The sequence below is a fragment of the Gorilla gorilla genome, chromosome 15, assembly GCF_029281585.2.
Source record: "Gorilla gorilla gorilla isolate KB3781 chromosome 15, NHGRI_mGorGor1-v2.1_pri, whole genome shotgun sequence".
In the NCBI taxonomy this organism is placed as follows: Eukaryota; Metazoa; Chordata; class Mammalia; order Primates; family Hominidae; genus Gorilla; species Gorilla gorilla.
This window is the reverse complement of record NC_073239.2, coordinates 89,561,150-89,579,534: the sequence shown is the minus strand read 5'-3', so window position 1 is coordinate 89,579,534 and position 18,385 is coordinate 89,561,150. Positions and strand designations below refer to the sequence as shown.

General features: G+C 47.8%; 1 protein-coding gene across 3 annotated transcripts in view; it reads left to right on the top strand.

Moving 5' to 3' along the window:
- Nucleotides 1–18,385, top strand: part of DPF3 (double PHD fingers 3) — a 276,138-nt gene that overhangs the window by 191,540 nt on the left and 66,213 nt on the right. For all 3 annotated transcript variants that reach the window (XR_008671183.2, XR_008671182.2, XM_019010025.4), the window contains exon 7: nucleotides 10,235–10,372. Coding sequence is in view for 1 of the 3 variants with exons in the window: in XM_019010025.4 (XP_018865570.1) it covers nucleotides 10,235–10,372 (138 nt within the window). In the remaining 2 variants the exon portion in view is untranslated. The remainder of the gene's footprint in view (nucleotides 1–10,234; nucleotides 10,373–18,385) is intronic.

Sequence of the window (18,385 nt, the reverse complement as noted above, 5' to 3'; positions counted from 1 at the left end):
AATAAGCAGGACACTCTCCCTTGATGAAGACACAGGACTTTTGGGTCACTGGAGTTTGATAGATCCTGGGTCACCACCAGGCCCCAAGGAATGTGGCTGTGAAAAATCAGGGTGTTTTTACCCCACCCCTACCCCCAATCCCCTGTGTCTCCATCCAAAGGAATTCAGCTTAAAATAAGCATCAAGGGTGGCCTGAAAGAAGGTATGAAGCCACGGGACGGCAGCTGCCAACCGTGCAGGGTGGGGTGGGGGGAGGTGGATGTAGCCAGCCTCTGGGAGCCTCATCATTTTCCTATCACAGTTGAGGAGATAATAGCTTCAGGACCTACAGAGAGTTGTGAAGTGCTAGAATGCAAAGGACTTAGAGATCATCTGATCCAACCCCCATATTCTGCAGATAAGAAAATCAAGACCCAGAAAGGTATGAATTTGTCCAAGGGTGCATAGCAGGTTAGTATCAGACCCAGAGCCAGACCCCCGGTCTCTAGAAGGCCACCGAGTCTGCTGACCTCGAACTTCAAGGGCAGGGGAGGGAGGAGAAGCCCACCTGGGGGTTGGATCCACCGTTGGCTTTTGAGAAAAGCCTGGCCAGTTGAAGTGGCTGTGGGATGAACAACTGTACCCTGCGTACCCAGTCTGAGCAGGTGGCTTTTGGAAGTATCTCCTGGGCTTTATCCTGATCTGAGTTTGTATCTGGGAGTCACACAGGACTTTTCTCAGTTGGGGCTTCTCCCTGCTCGGGGGAATTGGTTGTAGGAATTCCTGCATCCCCCAGATGGTTCTGCAGAGAGAAGATGGAGGGTCGTTGGGAGGTGTTGGTGACCCCAAACTTCTATGAACCAGTCTGGTAGGGTGTGAATATGCGTCAAAATGGTATCTGGCAGGATGTGGGATTCCACTCAGAAGGGCTAGATGGAAGGGAATTTGATGCCAGAGTGATTATGAAGGTGTGGGCAAGATGAAGGTGCTGACAGGGAGAGCGGGAAGCGCTGCCTATCCCCAGCTCCAAGGAGCAGGGGAGACATGGGGTTCCCAGAGCCAGGCAGGACTGGAGTCTTGGAGGTGGGCCCCTATACAGCCCCTGTATAGCACAGTGCCCAAGCAGGGCAGGGCCCAAGTCCCCATGTGTTTTTCTTCCCACCCCCCACGTGTTTTTCTTCCCACCCTCCGTTCTCCTGCTGGTGCCTCCTTCTTGCCGAGAGCAAGGGAGCATGGGTGAAGCAGGCCACGGCAGTCAGCCCCAGGCCGTTGGGGTGGGTGGGGAGGGAGGCAGTGCCAAGCAGAGACTCACCAGCGCACCTTTCAGTCACATGCTTCAAGGGCAGACAGACCAGGGCTCAAACTCTGGCTGTGCCATCCAGAGAATTGCTTAAATTCCCCCAGACTCAGTTTCTTCATCTGTGGAATGGGGATCCTTGCCTCCTGAGCTGTGAGATTCTGCATGGGAATGGGTGCTGCCTGATGGTAGGTGTGATGCCTTGGAGGCATCGGCAGATGACAGGCATGGTGGGGTCTGGGTGACAGATGAGGAAGTCCAGCTGCAGAGAGAAGGAAGCGGTGTCCTCAGGGTGGTATGTCAGTGCCACGGGGCAGAGCTGGGAATGAGATGTGGCTGGTGACTGGCTGGTGACTCCCAGGGCCCAGGCTTTGTCTCTGGGATGCTCATCCTGTAATTGCCTTCAGTCACTGCTTTCAGTCTCTCGGAAACCGCTGGCTCAGATACCCACTGTGTGCTCCAAGTTGGGCTGATGAAAATGTGCCAGAGTCATTAAGTTATCAGTGGGGAAGGCAGCCGCTTCTCCCCGGCAGGAAGGATTCTGCTGTCTGCTGCAGCGGCTTTGTTCACACAAGCTGCCCCTGATTCCTCCTCCTCCCTGCTCCCCCCGACCCCCGCCCAGACTAGGAGTGGGGTATGATTGAAGGGGGCAGGGGGCAGGGGGCTTGCAGTAAATATTTTGGAGCAGCACTGAAGGCATCCATAACTCCAGACAGGAGGTCCTGCATGCAGAATCCAGTTCTGGATTGGGAAGTGGGCAAACACTCCTTCTGCAGCTTGACAGATGGATCCGCCCCAGGGGGAAGGAGAAAGAGAAGGCAAGCTGGACCTCCCTTATTGTCACAGCCACTGCTGTCCATATGCACCGTGCCAGGAACACAAAATCCAGGTGCACGCTTGCCAAGGTGAAAAGAAGGACCTTAGGTCGTGCACAGGCAGGGCTGACTGGTCCCAGGGGTGGTGGCTTCAGAGGTGCATGATGCAAAAGCGCTTGCCCCCGGGGAAGGAGACTGGAGTGGGAAGATGGGGCATGGCCCTCTCTGCTGCTTCAGCGCTCCTGGGGCTCAGGCTGATTCCGCACGACAGATATTTTCAGAGTGAGAATGCCGACATGATAAAAGGAGAGCAGATGGTTCCAGTACTTTATTTTCAAAATGTTTCTTTTCCCACCCTCTTTTCCTTGCTATTCCACTCCAGACTTCAGAGGAGAAATAACTCCCCACTTTGGGGTTTATTCTCTTTGTCGGGCCACTTTGACAGCAGTGGTGATGAGAGCAGCTGAGAACAGCCACGACTCCCCATGAGCTGGGCTGTGTTTTAAATGCATTCTCTCATATGGGTCTCACCGCGGGGAGCAGGTGTGCTGTCATGATCCACCTTGTTTTACAGAGAGGATGCTGAGGCACAGAGAGGATTAGTAACTTGCCCAAGATCACAGAGTCAACAGCAGAGCTGGGACTTGAACCCAGGCAGTTCAGATCCAGCCTGCCCACTTACCTGCTGCAGATTCTGGCTCTCTGAGGGCAGAGCCGATCTAGAAGCCAGGCCTGGGTGGTTGATGGCACTGAGATGATGACTACTGAGCAGCTAATCACTCTGGCCAGACTTTCAAGATGATCTCAGAAGGGAACTTTATGCCTGACTCAGGGCTGGTTGGGACCTGGGTTCACCTTGGCAGCTCTCAGACTATCAGGTCAGCTATTTGGAGTAACTTAGTCTCAGATCTCCACTCTGAACCCAACAGACTTCTAGAACTGGCTGCGTGATTTGTAGGGTCCACTGCAAAATGAAAATGCGGGGGCCCTTGTTCAATAAATATTAAGAATTTCAAGATGCCAACAGCAGGGCATTAAACCAAGTGTGGGGCCTTTCTGAACTCGGACCCTGTCTGGAAGCACAGGTCACAGGCTCACAAAGCTGGCCCATGGTGTTTGCAGTGACAGGAAGACATGATTAAACACAGAAGGAGAAACAGTGCTGGCTTTTCTAAGCCAGTCAAAGCAGGATTTCAGGACGTTTCTTTCCATTGTAATGAAGCAGTTTGATCCTGATGCAATCCAACCAAAATAATTCTTGGAAGTCTTCACTCTTCCTCTTGCCCCTATGATGAAATCATTCCAAGGACTAAGACTTGGGAGTCAGAATAGGCTGGTAAAACACAGGCTCCACCCTGGTCTCCCCTGATCCTAAGCTCCCCTCCACCCACCAACCTCCCTCTTTCCTCCTCCCACAGCTGGCCCCATCAGCACTTCCTCATTTCTTGGAGCACCCTGCAGTTGTGCTCCTCGACTTTGTGGATTCTCTTCTTGCTAAGGCAACTTCCCAATTTCCAAATCCAGTGGTCTCTTCTCAGTCTCCAACCTTCTTGACCCTTCTCAGGCATCTGATTAATTTATTACTGTGGCTCTGCCTCGGTGCAGAATCTCCTCATCTTTCTTTAAAATGGGGATGCAGGTTGCTGTGAGTCAGTTTACTTGAAGCACTTGGAGTGGGCCTGGTCCGTGGTAAACACTCAATAGCTGTTGGCAGGACCTGTGACTGGTGGTGTCATTGTTACTGTCGTCTTGAAACCCTGTTCCTTTGGCTTATGTTGCTCACTCCTGTGTGAGCTTTTCTTAACGATTACTAATTTTTTTTTTTTTTTTTGAGACAGAATCTCTGTCACCCAGGCTGGAGTGCAGTGGCACAATCATGGCTCACTGCAGCCTCAACCTCCTGGGCTCAAGTGATCCTCCCACCTCAGCCTCTTAAGTAGCTGGGACTACAGGAGCTTGCCACTACACCTGGCTAATTTTGAATTGTCTTTTGCAGAGATGGGGCCTTGCTGTGTTGCCCAGGTGGGTGTTGAACTTCTGGCCTCAAGTGATCCTCCTGCCTCAGCCTCCCAAAGTGCTGGGATTATAAGCGTGAGCCACCACACTCAACCCTTTCTAAACAAATTTTTAAAAAATCAGTTTCTCTTTTTCCACCAGTTTCTTAAGATCCTGGTGTTTTCTGAGTTCTATCCTGTGTAGGCACCTCTCTTTTCTCTCTCCACAATCTCTTCCTGACACTTTTCCCCATACTTACAACATCCATTGCCACCCTGCCAGCTCCAAAATCTACGTCTCTTTCCCAAGCTTCAGGTGAACTCAACTCATTTTCTTCCTTCTTTAAATCTGGGTTTCCTCCTTCATCCTTCTACCCAGTAGCCCACGTCAGAAACATGGGCATCTCTTTGCTTTCCGTAGCTGACATTGAGCACCTGCCACAAGTGAGGCCCTGTGCTGGTCATCGGGACACAGCGCCTGCGGATACACAGGGCCTGCCATGCTTGCTGCCAGTGGGAGAGATGCATACAGATGCTTGTCCACTTATGGTAGTGCTATGTCCTGGCAAACCCATCATAAGTTGAAAATATCCTAAGTCGAAAATGCATGTCTCACACCCAACCTACCAAACCTGCTAAACCATAGCGTAGCCTAGCCTACTTTTTTATTTTATTTTTGTGAGACTGGGTCTTGCTCTGTCACCCAGGCTAGAGTGCCGTGGTGTGATCTCAGCTAACTACAACCTCTGCTTCCTGGGCTCAAGTGATCTTCCCACCACTGCCTCCTGAGTAGCTGGGACTATAGGTGCGCACCACCACACGTGGCTAATTTTTGTATTTTTTGTATTTTTTGTAATTTTTGTATTTTTTGTAGAGACCATGTTGCCTACGCTGGTCTTCAACTCCTGGGCTCAAGGGATCCTCCCACCTCGGCCCCTCAAAGTGCTGGTATTAGAGGTGTAAGCCACCATGCCCAGCTCTAGCCTACTTTGAAAATATACATTAGCCTACAGTTGGGCAACATCATCTAACACAAAGCCTATTTTAGAATAAAGCATTGAATATCTCATGTAATTTACTGAATACTGTACTGAAAAACAGAACAGTTGTATAGGTCCTTGAAGTATGGTTTCTATCGAATGTGTATTGCTTTCACACCATTGTAAAGCTGAAAAATCAAAAGTCAAACCATTGTAAATTGTGGACTGTCTGTATTGACACGTGATTAGTCCTGGGAAGACAAAAAACTAAGGTTGTAATTTTGATTTGAAAGACTTCCCTGGGGGAGGACATTTGAACTGAGATCAGAGGGATGATTAGACCTTAATCAGGCAAATTGGGGACGGGGACATTCTAGGCAGAGGAAAGAGCTTGTGTGAAGACTCTGTGGTGGGAAGAGAAATCTATAATAAACGAAAAGGCCAGCAAGCAGGAGGGCTGTGTGGAGGCAGAACGTGGTGTCAGAAGAGGCTGGAGAGGTGGATGGGGCTGGGTCGGGCATGGCCAGGAAGGCCATGTTAGTCTTTCTGGGTTCCTCCTTGCTTTCTTACTCAGTCCCTCTTTCACCAGGTTCTCTCATTAACCCCTCTCCCACCCCATTTTTCCTCTCCATGCACAAGTCCTCATTGTTGCACAGGTAAACAATTGAAATAGCCCCTCGCCACCTTCAAATCCATATTCTGCCCTACAATCTTAAGCAGTATTTCTAACAAGTCAGTCTGCTTAACTTGGTCCTCAGGATAGAATCCTCTCCTGGCTGCCCCATTGTCAGGATAAAGCCCTGCTCAGCTTCCTCTCCTGTTAGTCTTCCTCACATCCACCCCCACCGCTCCACCTCTTCAACTTTGTTAGACTTCTCGCAGTTTGCAGAGGGGATAACTGCATGTGCTTTGAGCCCCCTTTGCCTGCTGAAGTCCTGCTCATGTCAGGGGCTCCTTCTCTGGGAAGCCGTACCCTACTCACTCAAGCCAGTTTCCTGTCCCCTCTTTGATGTCCCTCTTTGCCTGGCACGGTCTCACCCTGTATCCAACCCACCTCCCCCTGGCTTGTTTACATGCAGATCTCTGCTAGACTGCGACCTCCTCCATGGAGGGGTCTGGGGCTTGTTCATTTTTGTCCTTCTTGTGGCACAGGGTGGGGCACATATTAGGTGTCTAATAAATATTTCTTGAATTGAAGACTTGGTAATAGAAGAATGACATGGTAGAAATACCTGGTTAAAAATGGAGCTCTATCCAGAGGGCTCTTCATGAAGAAGTCTGGCTTCTGGGACCTCCATGTATTGTCTGGTCCTGATTCTGCTAATAACTGAACAAAGGTCTCAAGGCTGCCTATCCTGCCCCTGCCTGCCACGGCCATCCATCAAGAAGGGCATGTGGACATAGGGTGGGTGGAGTCAAGCCTAAATAGATCCAGCCTTCTAGCCCAGTGGTTCTCAAACTTTAGTGTGCATCAGAATCACCTAGAGGGCTTTTGAAAATCTAGATCACTGGGCCCCACCCCCAGAGTTTCTGATTCAGTCAGTCTGGGGTGGAGCCCAAGAGTTTGCATCTCTAACAGGTTGCCAGGAGATGTGGATGGTGCTGGTCTGGGGACCACTGTTTGAGAATCTCTGTTCTAGCAAAAGGATTTGCTCTAAACATTATTACTTTCTACCATGTTGGGGAAGGAGATAGAGGGAGCTTCTTGCTTAGGTTTGCTTTTGTAGATTTTTAAGAACAATTAGTCTGAGCTTAATGTGGGTAGAAGGATTAGATTCTACAACTTGCCTCTTCGCCCATCTCCTGGCCTTCCCACAAAGTGGTTCTGTATTCATTCATGAGCCACTCAACAAATATGTTTTGAAGGCATAGTATGTATATGTCAACATATAAAGTGGAGTTATTGATATCAAGATGAAATTGATATGAAACTGTCCTTAAGAGACATAGTGCAGAGATAGCCATAATTCGAGGAGTCTGAAGGAGAAATGCCTGCTCTGAATGGTAGTGAGTTCCCTATCAGTGGAGTTGTCCAGAACAGCCTTCTAGAGTTATTGGGAATAAAACACTTCTCTAGATAGACCAAATGACCATTAAGATCCTGAAATTGTGTGATTAAGCAACAGTGATGATTGACGTAACAAAATGGCACAAGTGAAATGCTGTGAGTTTATACTGGGGATCTGCAGAGGTGGCTGAGGCCTCTTTGTGTAAATACTGATATCATTATCATTACTTTTAATAAGCATTTATTCCTTACTAACAGTATGCTTGGCAACTAAATGGATTTATATGCAATGACCCTATAATTTGCTGTGTATTAACTTCAGATTATCTAAAAAGCTAAATAGAAAAAGCCACAAGCAGATCCAGAGTGCACCTCAGGGGCCTCTTTGGGTCCAGCTTCCTGAGTCACATGGAATTAAGATGCATAGCACTATTTTATTTTATTTTAATTTTATTTTTTTACAATATTTATGAGAGAGAGGAAGAGAGAATATATGAATGTAAGTAGCCAATGATAGGCCTATTTATTTTAATTTTTTATTTTTTTAGATTCAGGTTTGTTACATGCATATACTACATAATGCTAAGGTTTGGGCTTCTATTAAACCCATCACCCAATTAGTAAACATAGTACCCAGTAGGTAGGTTTTCAAGCCTTGCCCTCTTCCTTTCCCTCCCCCTTTTGGAGTCCCCAGCATCTGTTGTTTCCATCTTTTTGTCTGTGTGTACCCAGTGTTTAGGATATTCCATGGAATATTACACAGCCATAAAAAGAACAAAATCATGTCCTTTGCAACATGGATGCAGCTGGAGGCCATTGTCCTAAGTGAATTAATGCAGAAACAGAAAATCAAATACCATATGTTCTACTTATAAGCGGGAGCTAAACATTGGGCCTTGAATTTATAGTCACTGGGTCACCAACTTGAATTTCAGACTCTCATCTTACCTTAACAAAGAAGTCCAACCAATTGCCAGATTTTATAATATGAGGCAAGGGTCAAAGTCCCTCTTTTCAGGAAGATCCAGTACCTAAGATGCAGCAAAAAATGCTGACAGCCCTTGCCCCTCATTTACCATTTATTGAACATCTATTATGTGCTGGGTATTGAGAGAGCTGCTTGCAAATGCTATTTATAATACCTTTACCCATCCTTCAAGATAAGTACTGTTATCCTCATTTTCAGATAAAAGAAAAGGCACAGAGCTGCAGCTTGTCCAATTTCATGCAGCAAAACTCTTCAGTTAATTTTTAGAAATCAACATCACCATAAAATTGAAGCCTAATAAAAGATAGTCCAAAAGTTATAGATTGAGCTCAAGTCTTAGTACAGATTCAAGATGCAGTATTAGAAAGCAGAATGCAGCAGTATATCAAATAAATAATATACTCTGACCAAATGGAGTGCATTCTAGGAATGCAAGAATGGTTCAATAATAGGAAATATTAGGAAATCAACGTAATTTACCTTATCAACCAACTAAAGGAGAATCATATTATAGTAGATGCTGAAAGGGTAGTTGATAAAATTCTCCTATAATAAAACTCTATAACAGGAATAAGAAGAACTACTTAAATTTGGTAAAGACTAAAAATTAGCCAGATACATCGTTCTAAACAGTGAAACACTAAATCCACCTTCATTAACATTGGAAATGCTTGCTTTTGCCATTTTAAGATATTGTTTTGGTGGTTCTTACAAATGATCTAAGCTAAGATAAAATAGTTTATGTAAATATGGGGAAGAAGAGGTGACATTATTTTGGCCAATGTTTGTCTACTGAAAAACCCCAAGAGAATCTGGTAGGAAGAGAAACTCTATCAGAAGTAATAAGGGTATTGAATAAGATGACTGGATAACAGCACTTCTATATACCCTCAGGACCACACAGCCAGTGAACCTCAGCAGCTGGAACTGGGATTTGAACCCAGGCCTGATGCTAAAGTTGTGCTCTTCCCACCTTGTGAAGCATTTATGCTTCCTTGTATGACGCGGTCATGTCAGCACAAGGGAGAAGTCTTTTAGAATTTGTAACTTTCAAGCACTGCAGCAGAGCAGGTTGGTTTGCTCTGATGGGGACCCAGGCTGGGGGGCAAGCATAGAAGGTTGGCATGGACATTTCACTGGGAAGACTCTCGAGGTTTCTGCTACCAGCAATGCCATCCCCCTAGGGGCCGAGACAATGAACTCTGTGTGGGGAGATTGAGGGTGGTAGTGTGACCTTGAGCCATTTAGCCAGACTTCTGCTTCCCAGGAACTGAGCATCTAACCAACAGAACTGCTGCCCTTTCTTCCTGGCTCCAAGAAGGCACATTTCGATTGCCTGCTGCCCTTGGCTCAAACTGCCCCATTTGAGAGGTAGTACTTGTGAGAGCACCTTTTACAGATTTGGCTGCCCTGGGGCATCAGGGGCACAAGCTCTTGGTGACTACACCCACCAAGGATGCTTTAACTCCATGGCGCTCATGGTAGAAGTGCAGCATGTGTTTCTGGCACAAAATCGCTGGGTGAGACATCAAAAGGATTATCCAGATAAAACTTTTCTACTTCTTGCAGAGGCCAACCATGGGGTGGTGGAAGGGACAGTGCACAGGAACCTAGGAGACATGGGTTCTGGTGGCTCGGCCACACTAGTTGTGTGTTCCTGGGCAAGTCACTTGGTGTTGCTGGGTCTCACTTGCCTCATCTGTGTCATGGGATGTTGGATTGGGTAGATTCCCAGTGCCTTTTGAATTCAACGTCATAACAATTACCCTTACAAAGTGCCTGACACTGTTTTAAGTACTTTGCATGGAGATAAACTTATCACAATGACCCTGTGAGGTAAGTACTGTTATTGTTCCCATTTTATCTCGGAAGAAACTGAGGCACAGAGAGGTCAAGTGACTTGCCCTGGGTCTCACAGCTAGAAGTGGTGGAGTGCTCACACAGCTCTTAACCTCATATTTTACTTTTACAGTTTTTCTTTCCATAAGCTGAGTTGTTACAAGGGTGTTGGTTCTGTCGGGTGGGGGAAAGGGGTGTTGGGATGGGAGACAGTTTTAAGGGAAGCCTGGCTCTGGGGTGGATGGATGGGATCACTGTCTGGGAGAATGATAGCGGTGGCTGCACAGGTTGCTAATATTTGTATCTCTCCCTTTTTTCCTCTTTTCCTCTCTAGTCTGTGGCAAGCGCTACAAGAACCGACCGGGGCTCAGCTACCACTATGCTCACACTCACCTGGCCAGCGAGGAGGGGGATGAAGCTCAAGACCAGGAGACTCGGTCCCCACCCAACCACAGAAATGAGAACCACAGGCGTGAGTGCCTACTTGTTAGGTTGGGGCAGTGAAGAAGTGGGTTAGACAGGCTGGGGAGCGTTCCTCGTTCCTTTTTCTCGCTGCTGGCATCTTCTGGTAGCAACCGTTGAGTGGTCTCAATGTGCTGTAGTGTGTTGGCCCTTTCAGCCAGCCAGCCAGCTGCCCCTGCAGCTCAGCCCAACCCTAGGCTTAGCAATAGCAGGGCTGGGCTCACACACCCTGCTCTGCTCCCAGAGGAAGGAAGGTGAGTGTTAAGCAGAAGAGAAAGTCCTTACCTGGCCACTGTCAGATGCCAGACCTACAACTCTTTTCCCTCACTCCTGAAGAGCCAGCCACTCAGACTGGGTTGGGCATAAGTAATAGGTGTGTCAGTTCAGACACACATTCGAAATGCCTGCTTGGCTACTAAGTGCCTTAGAATATTCTTATCTATTGCTGTGGTTTTGTTGTAGAGGGGAGGGGATCACATTTTGGTACAGGGCTCTCCTGCCTTAGAAATGCTGCCTGGAGACCCCATGTTCTTTGCTTCAGCATTCAAATGGCAAATGTGATCTGGGTGGATTTGTCGTTTGGGATGTTGGGCTCTCAAGACCCAAAATGATCCTGAAGATTTGTGTTTCCGTTTCTGTGCTTTCTTACCTCAACTTCCAATTATGAATTAGGGAATCCAAAGGGGCTTAGCATTTTCCATTTGACTTTCCTCTAGAACATCCCTTATGGTCTCTGGGCCTGCAGAAATCTCAACATGGAAATGGGATAATGGAGTCTTTAGAGCCTGCTTGAAGATGTGGGCCACACTGAGATCTCTCAGTGAAGAATATTCGTGGACAGGCCATGTGTTTTTCATTTTGTTCAGAAGATTTGGTGGTAGGTGTTCTGAAAGTGAACAACTCAATGCAGTGAAAGGGATCAGACGTTTAAAATACTCAGACTCTAGGATTAGAGGATGCGTGTTAGCCAACGACTTAGTCAACTGATGTCCACTGGCCACTTTCACCAAATATTTGAAATAATGAACACACCTGTGGCCAAGACCATTCTTCGGATTAGTGTGGGGTCTCCCTTAACCTCCACCCCACTTTCCCCTTGTAACATTGTCTTCTTTATGGGTTTGCTAGGGTTCTCATAAGAAAACCCCACAGATGGGGTGGCTTAAACCACAGAAATTAATTTTCTCACAGTTCTGGAGGCTGGAGGTCCAAGGTCACGGTGCTGGCAGGGTTGGTTTCCTCTCCTTGACTTGCAGATGCTGCCTTCTCCTGTCCTCTTGCACAGTTATCCCTCTGTGCATGCGTGCTGTGGCATCTGCTTTTGTGTCCACATTTCCTCCTCTTCTTTTTTTTTTTTCTGAGACGGAGTCTTTCTCCGTCACCAGGCTGGATGGAGTACAGTGGCGTGATCTTGGCTCACTGCAACCTCTGCCTTCCAGGTTCAAGCGATTCTCCTGCCTCAGCCTCCCAAGTAGTTGGGACTATAGGCACTCATCACCACCCCCAGCTAATTTTTGTATTTTTAGTAGAGACAGGGTTTCACCATGTTGGCCAGGATGGTCTTGATCTCTTGACCTCGTGATCTGCCCGCCTCGGCCTCCCAAAGGGCTGGGATTATAGGTGTGAGCCACCACGCCCAGCCCATTTCCTCTTCTTGTAAGGACACCTGTCAGATTGGATATTAGGGTCTAACCTAACAAGCCCATTTTAACTTTACCTCTTTAAATGCCTCTTTGAGGACCCTACCTCCAAACCAAGTCACAGTCTGAGGTACCATGGGTTACGCTTTCAACATAGGAATTTGGGAGTGGGGAGGGGATGCAATTCAGCCTTCAGCACCTTCTTGAATTTTTGCTCACTTCCAAGGTGCAAGCCTTTAGTGCGACAGACCCTTGCTTTCTCACCTGCTGTTGTCACCTGGACAGATCCTGAACAGCAGAGCAGGAGGTGCCCCCCGAGCCTTGCCTGCCTCTCCTTGCCAGGGCCTGAGGAGCTCCAACACTGAGGCCTTCTCTCTGGGAAGAGCTTTCCTTGGTCCAGTCACCCTTGTTTTTCAAAAAGGAAAAGATACTGACCTGTACTGAGGCAGCCAATACTTGCATTTCCCTGTCTCTCTTCTTTTCCCCGGTCTAAGTGACCAAGAGGTCACACGGAGCTGTTGTCTCCCACCATGAGGAGGCTGAGAAGAATCTCCTTTGATTTTGGTTGCTCCCTGAAAAGTGTTTCTTCGCCATTGTCGCGCTCTCTAAAGTGTTTATTAGCTTGGTAACCTTATTTCTCACTCCCCTGTGCTAGCTTATCTCCTTATATCTCTTCTCAAATGTCAGGCCATTTTGTTCCTTTATTCATGCCCTGGGGTTTGGAATGCTTCTTGTCTGTCTGTGTCTCATTTTCCTTGGTTCTCCTGTAGCCTCATTATGAGCCGGGTGTATGTGTGTCTATGCGTGTGTGTGCGCGTGTGTGTGTGTGTGTGCGTGCATGTTGTGTGTGCACGTGTGTGCGTGTGTGTGCGTGTGTTGTGTGTGTACCTGCGTGTGCATGTGTGTGTGTTTGTATATGTGTGCATGCGTGTGTGCACATGTGCATATGTGTCCGTCCATGTGCCTGGTGTTTGTGGCTGCATGGGGAGGTGTGCTGCAGACCCGAAGTAGAAGGAGGCAGTCTCCCCAGCGATCCCTGTGGTCCCCTCAGGGTTGGTTGACTTCTGAGACAAGCACTCGGGTGTGGATCTTCTCACGAGCCCTCGTGGGTGGGTGTGTTTGGCCTTCTAGTGTCCTCCCCTTGAGGCCACACAGCCTTGCTTGGGAAAGAAGCTGTCCCTGTCTCCCCTCGCCCTACGTGGAGATGTGGAGACGTCTGCCTACGAAATTTCATGGGTGGCTTGTTCTCACCTCTGTGGGCTTGTCAGTGAGTGGCACACACTCCAACTCCCCCTCCCCTTTTTCTCTTTCTCACCCTGCTGATGAGAAAGTGGGCTCTTCAAAAAGGATCATTTGCCTGGCCAAGGGTTTAAAACCTCCTAGAAAATAATAGGTATTCCCAGGCGGATCCGGGGCCTCCCCACACGAAGAAGGTTCCAGGATCCTCACAAACACCTTTTTAGTGACATCTCACAGTGCCCTCCTCGAAAACTCTGTGATTAACCCAGGTTTGCTAGTGGGGAGGGTACAGCAGAAAGGCTTTCAGTGCCTGCAGAAACCATCCTTTCCCCCACCCCCAATTTCTCTGGACAAACCCATGAGGCAGCTGGTCGTCCCAGGTTCTCTGCACCACACACACCGCTGACTTGCTCGCCGCCCCGAATGTGTGCTCTGCTCCCTCCCACATTCCCCTGGTGAGCAGCCCCCCGACTATTTTCTTGTGAGCACTAATTGCCAGCATCATTAATACCTAGTCATTAGCTGCTCCCACTGTTTGGGGATAGGGGGTGGCTCCCATCCATCCTGCCCCTAAATGCTACTGGGGCTGTGTGCTGAATTGGAAGTGACAGCTCGGTAGCATCCTAAGGTCTCAGCTTCGTGATCCTCCCTTGGTGAGGCTTTTGGAGGGGAGGGGCAGGTAGGAGAGCTTAATCCAAGAGGCTAATCTGCGGCTCCCCCAGGAGAAGGTCTGGACACCAGTGAAGTGGAAATGCTGACTTTTTCCCCCTTTAGCAGAGCTGCAGGGTGACCCAAGCTGCATGTGAGCGGAGGCCTAATGGAAAAACAGCCTTACAGACACAGGGTTTGCAGGGCCAAGGGCAGCTGGGTTTGCACCACCTGCAGCAGTAGCGACCTTTTGACTTTGGTCCTCCTGCTGTCGCTTGCTCTGTCGCCTCCCAGCTGTGTCTTCAGCAGAGCCCATGGCTCATCCCGCGCCTGCTGCTGCTGCTGAAAGGGCAGAGTGGACTGCTGGAGCCAGTACTGACCTTCCCCGCCCCCGCCCATGCTGCCCTGTGCTGCAAGCTCAGCAATCCACTGCCACTCCTGATCGCCTGGCCCCCAAGCTGATGCTCTCGCGCCTTTGTTTCTCCCTCAGTCTCTCATTTTCTCCTGGGTATACATTTCTTGTGTTTCCTATACGTTTGTCCCCTTTCCTGTGTGCCCTTGCCTCTCTGCCTCAACTACAGGAAGCCAGGGATGCTTGGAGCTCAAACACTCCCCTTTGGGAAATAGTGCTTTTCTGATGGGGTCCTCTGCATGTGGGCTGCATCCCACCCTCTCCCTGCATGAGGCTGGGTGCCTCTTCTGCCTCCATTTCTTTTACCACCTTCATCTACTTTTTGCAAATGAAATAAATGACTGTGTGTGTGCACATGCATATGTACACACACACATACACCTACACATAGATGTACACATACATGAATAAAGGGAGGGCAGCTGGGGAGGATAGGACTCTGAAAGATACACTCAGAAGCATACCATTGTGACTACTTAAATGCAGCCTTGGTAGGGAGCCCCAGTGGGGTAGAGTAGCAGAAAGAGCTCTGGACTAGAATTCAAAACCCCCTTAACATAGGCTTGCGATGTTAAACTCTTTGAACTTCTTTTTACCTTCTCTTCACAGTGGGAATTGATTATAGATGATGTTTTTGAGGTAATTTTTAGAGTGAGGATAGACATTTATGAAGTCCTGGGCCTGGATGAAAAGCTGTGTAAATAAATTCAGTCTAATGCATCCATGCATCCATCCATCCGTGTATACGTCATCGATCCATCCATCCATTCATCCATCCATCCATCCATCCATTCATCCATTCATCCATTCATCTACCCACCCACCCACCCACCCATCCACCCATCCATCCATCTACCCACCCACCCACCCACCCACCCATCCATCCACCCACCCACCCACCCACCCAACCAACCATCCATCCATCCACCCGCCCACCCACCCACCCACTCATCCATCCATCCATCTCATCTGTCCATCCATCCATCCACCCATCCACCCATCCATCCCATCCATCCATCCATCCATCCACCCACCCACCCATCCATCCATCCACCCGCCCACCCACCCACCCATCCATCCATCCATCTCATCTGTCCATCCATCCATCCACCCATCCATGTAATAACCATGTATTGAATATTGTCTATATGCTGGGACTAGGGAGAACAGGCATAAATAGGACTCAGCCCTGTCTTTGAGCTCACAGTCTTGAGTGGGAGTGTGCAATGGGGTGTGTACAGAACCATGAGGGAGTTCAGAACTCAAGGGCACAGGGTACTTTCTATGCCTTAGGGCAGTGGTATTCCAAGTGTGGCATTAGCATCACTTGGGACCTTGTTGAAAATGTAGATTCTCAGGTTCTACTGGATGTCCTGAAACAGAGACTCCAAGGATGGGGGCCAGCAGTCTGGGTCTTACAAAGCTCTCCAGGGCATTCTGGTGCACACTAAAGCTTTAGGACTACTGCATTAGGGGATCTGCAAAGGCTTCACTGAAGAGGTGACATTCAAGTTAGCCATTGGAGAATGAGAAGGAATTTCTTAGGAGGGAGAGGGCTTCCCAGGTAGAGGGAACTGTACATGAAGGCAGGCAGGTATGAAATAGCATGGCACATTCAGACAATGGGAAGTCTTTGGGTCTGATAGTAACGCTGGATTTAGGGGATGCGGAGGAAAGATGGAAATGTAGTCAGGGGCCACAGTGGGAAGCGCCTTCTACGCCCCTCTGTGTAGTCTTTATCCTGTAGACAGTGGGAAGCCAGAGTAGCAATTACTAGAAGGCAAGAACAAATAACTTAAAAAACATCTGTTTGGAGTCTTATTGTTATATGTTGTGTCTCTTTTATTTAATAGCATAAGTAAATATAACATACTCTCTATAGCATACTCAGAGCTCCTAAGAGGGAAATTTAAAAAATATGAGTCTATAAAATGTATTTCAAGCGGATTTTTCAAGTCTGTGGAATTGAAGATGGGTTCTCCTAGGTTCCTGGAGGTCTCAGCCTTTTGTGCAAGGGTGGTGTGCCTGGTGCAAAGTTAGGCTTTTCACCTCTGTTGAGAGAAAAAAGAGCCCCAGCTCTAGCACGCCTTTGGAGGGCATATTGTACTCTGCAGAGCTGAAAGGGGAGAACCAAGTTGATTAAGGGTAATGTCTGCTGATTAGATAATCTGAGAATTAGTCTGATAATGTGCAAATTATCTAAAAGAAGCATATGATGTCATTGCCACACTGTTGGGAAAGATCTAACAGATGTTAGTCTTCTGACATCTCTTGTCCTCTAACATATGGCTTGGGGGCGGCCAAAAGCTTTAAGAGATAGAGTGAAAATTACCTTTGAAACAAGCTTAGAAATTTTAGATTACTCTGAAAGGTGACTGAAAAGCCATAAAGCCTACACAGCCAACTGCGTACCTAAACTTGACACCAGAAATCCAGCCTTTGTTATTAGGGGAGACAGAGGAAAGTTTAGATACAGAGCTCTTTCTGGGAAATTGGGCTGCTTCTTCCTTCTCAAAGAGTAAATTGGGAAACTAGTAACAGGTGTTCTTTAGAGAAATTATTATTTAACTAGACAGTTTTCAGATTATATAGCAAAGAATCCATAGAGTTGCTCTGGTCCTTGCAGGGGATACTTGGGGCTCATTTTCTGGCCTCAAAGGTCATCTACATCCTTGACCCTGTGGCTGAGGGAATGGCTGTGGAGTTGGTCAGTCCAGGGTGTGAATGGTGACCCTGGCAATCTGCCATCTTCCAGTGGTGCAAATGTGGGCCACTTACCTACACTTCTGCTTCTTAGTTGCCTCATCTATAAAACGGGGGTAATAATCCTCCTGACTTCATGGGATTGCTGTGAGTCTTAAATGAGATAATGTGAGTGTTTGGCACCATGCCTGTGAGCACTAATGTCCCATCTCTGTCCCATTTGGGCCCACAGGCATGTCTGTGACCACAGATGACTCATCTGAGTCATGGTTCCATCTGAGCCCATGTGAGGGGACTTTGCCACCACTGTGAAGCTAACTGCCTGTGGGGTGTCATTGGCATCAGCAGTAACTATCAGAGCCTGACCTGGCCCTGGCATATCCTTGGCTAAATCTTAAATATGGGACACAGATCCTTCTAAACAGGCTCAATATGAATATTTATTAAGCACTTACTGTACACGCACCCAGTTGTTGGGAGAAGTGTAACTGGGCCTCCAGAAAGGGATAACGTGGTCTCAGCCCTGGGAGAACTTCTAGTGCAATTGTGGAAATAAGACAGAGGCATAAAACCCAGCCAGAGAAAGCTGTGGAGGGCAATCTAGACAAGTGTGGCACTCTTTTATTTGCCATGCCATTGCCCTAGGATTGGGCCTCCACGTGTCTCTTGGCTGTCTCTGAATCTCTTTTATTTCTCTCGCATTTTGGGCCTAATTACCTAGAAATGTGCAGGATTGAAGAGACCCACATACCAAACAGCAACAGTGGCAATGGTACTTGCTTGCATTCCTTAAGTGTGTCAGACATGGTGCTAAGCATGCCACGTGTATCTCATTCATTCCTCACAATAACCCTGCAAGGCAGGTGCTATATCCCCCAGAGGACAGCAAGGCACACAAAGACCAAGTCATGTATCCATGGTCAGGGAGGATGAATGTGAATTCACGAGTCCTGTACCACTTATTGGGAGAGTTTACTTATTTAGGTCTTTGATTTTTTCCTGCCTTGTTAGAAATAAAATTATCTTGTACGTAGCAGAGGAAAGAGGGAAAGAGATGACGGAACAACTAGTAGGTGTCAGGCATTTTACACACATCACCTCATGTTATGATCATAAGTCCATTAGGGACATGTTATTATTCTCATGTTACAGACAAGGAAACTGAGGCTCAGAGAGGTTGAGTAACAGACAGCAAGGTGGGAAGCTGAGATGTGAATGGGCTTGAGTTGGATACCATTCAGTTATGTCAGGACTTTGGAACCCTGAGTGATGGGCCTTAGTCCCAAGGCTTGGATCTTTGTCATGGTCCTACCGATGTCCCTTAACTTTTGCCTCAAGACTGGTTGTCTAATGCATCATGCTGCATTGTGGCTTTTCAAAA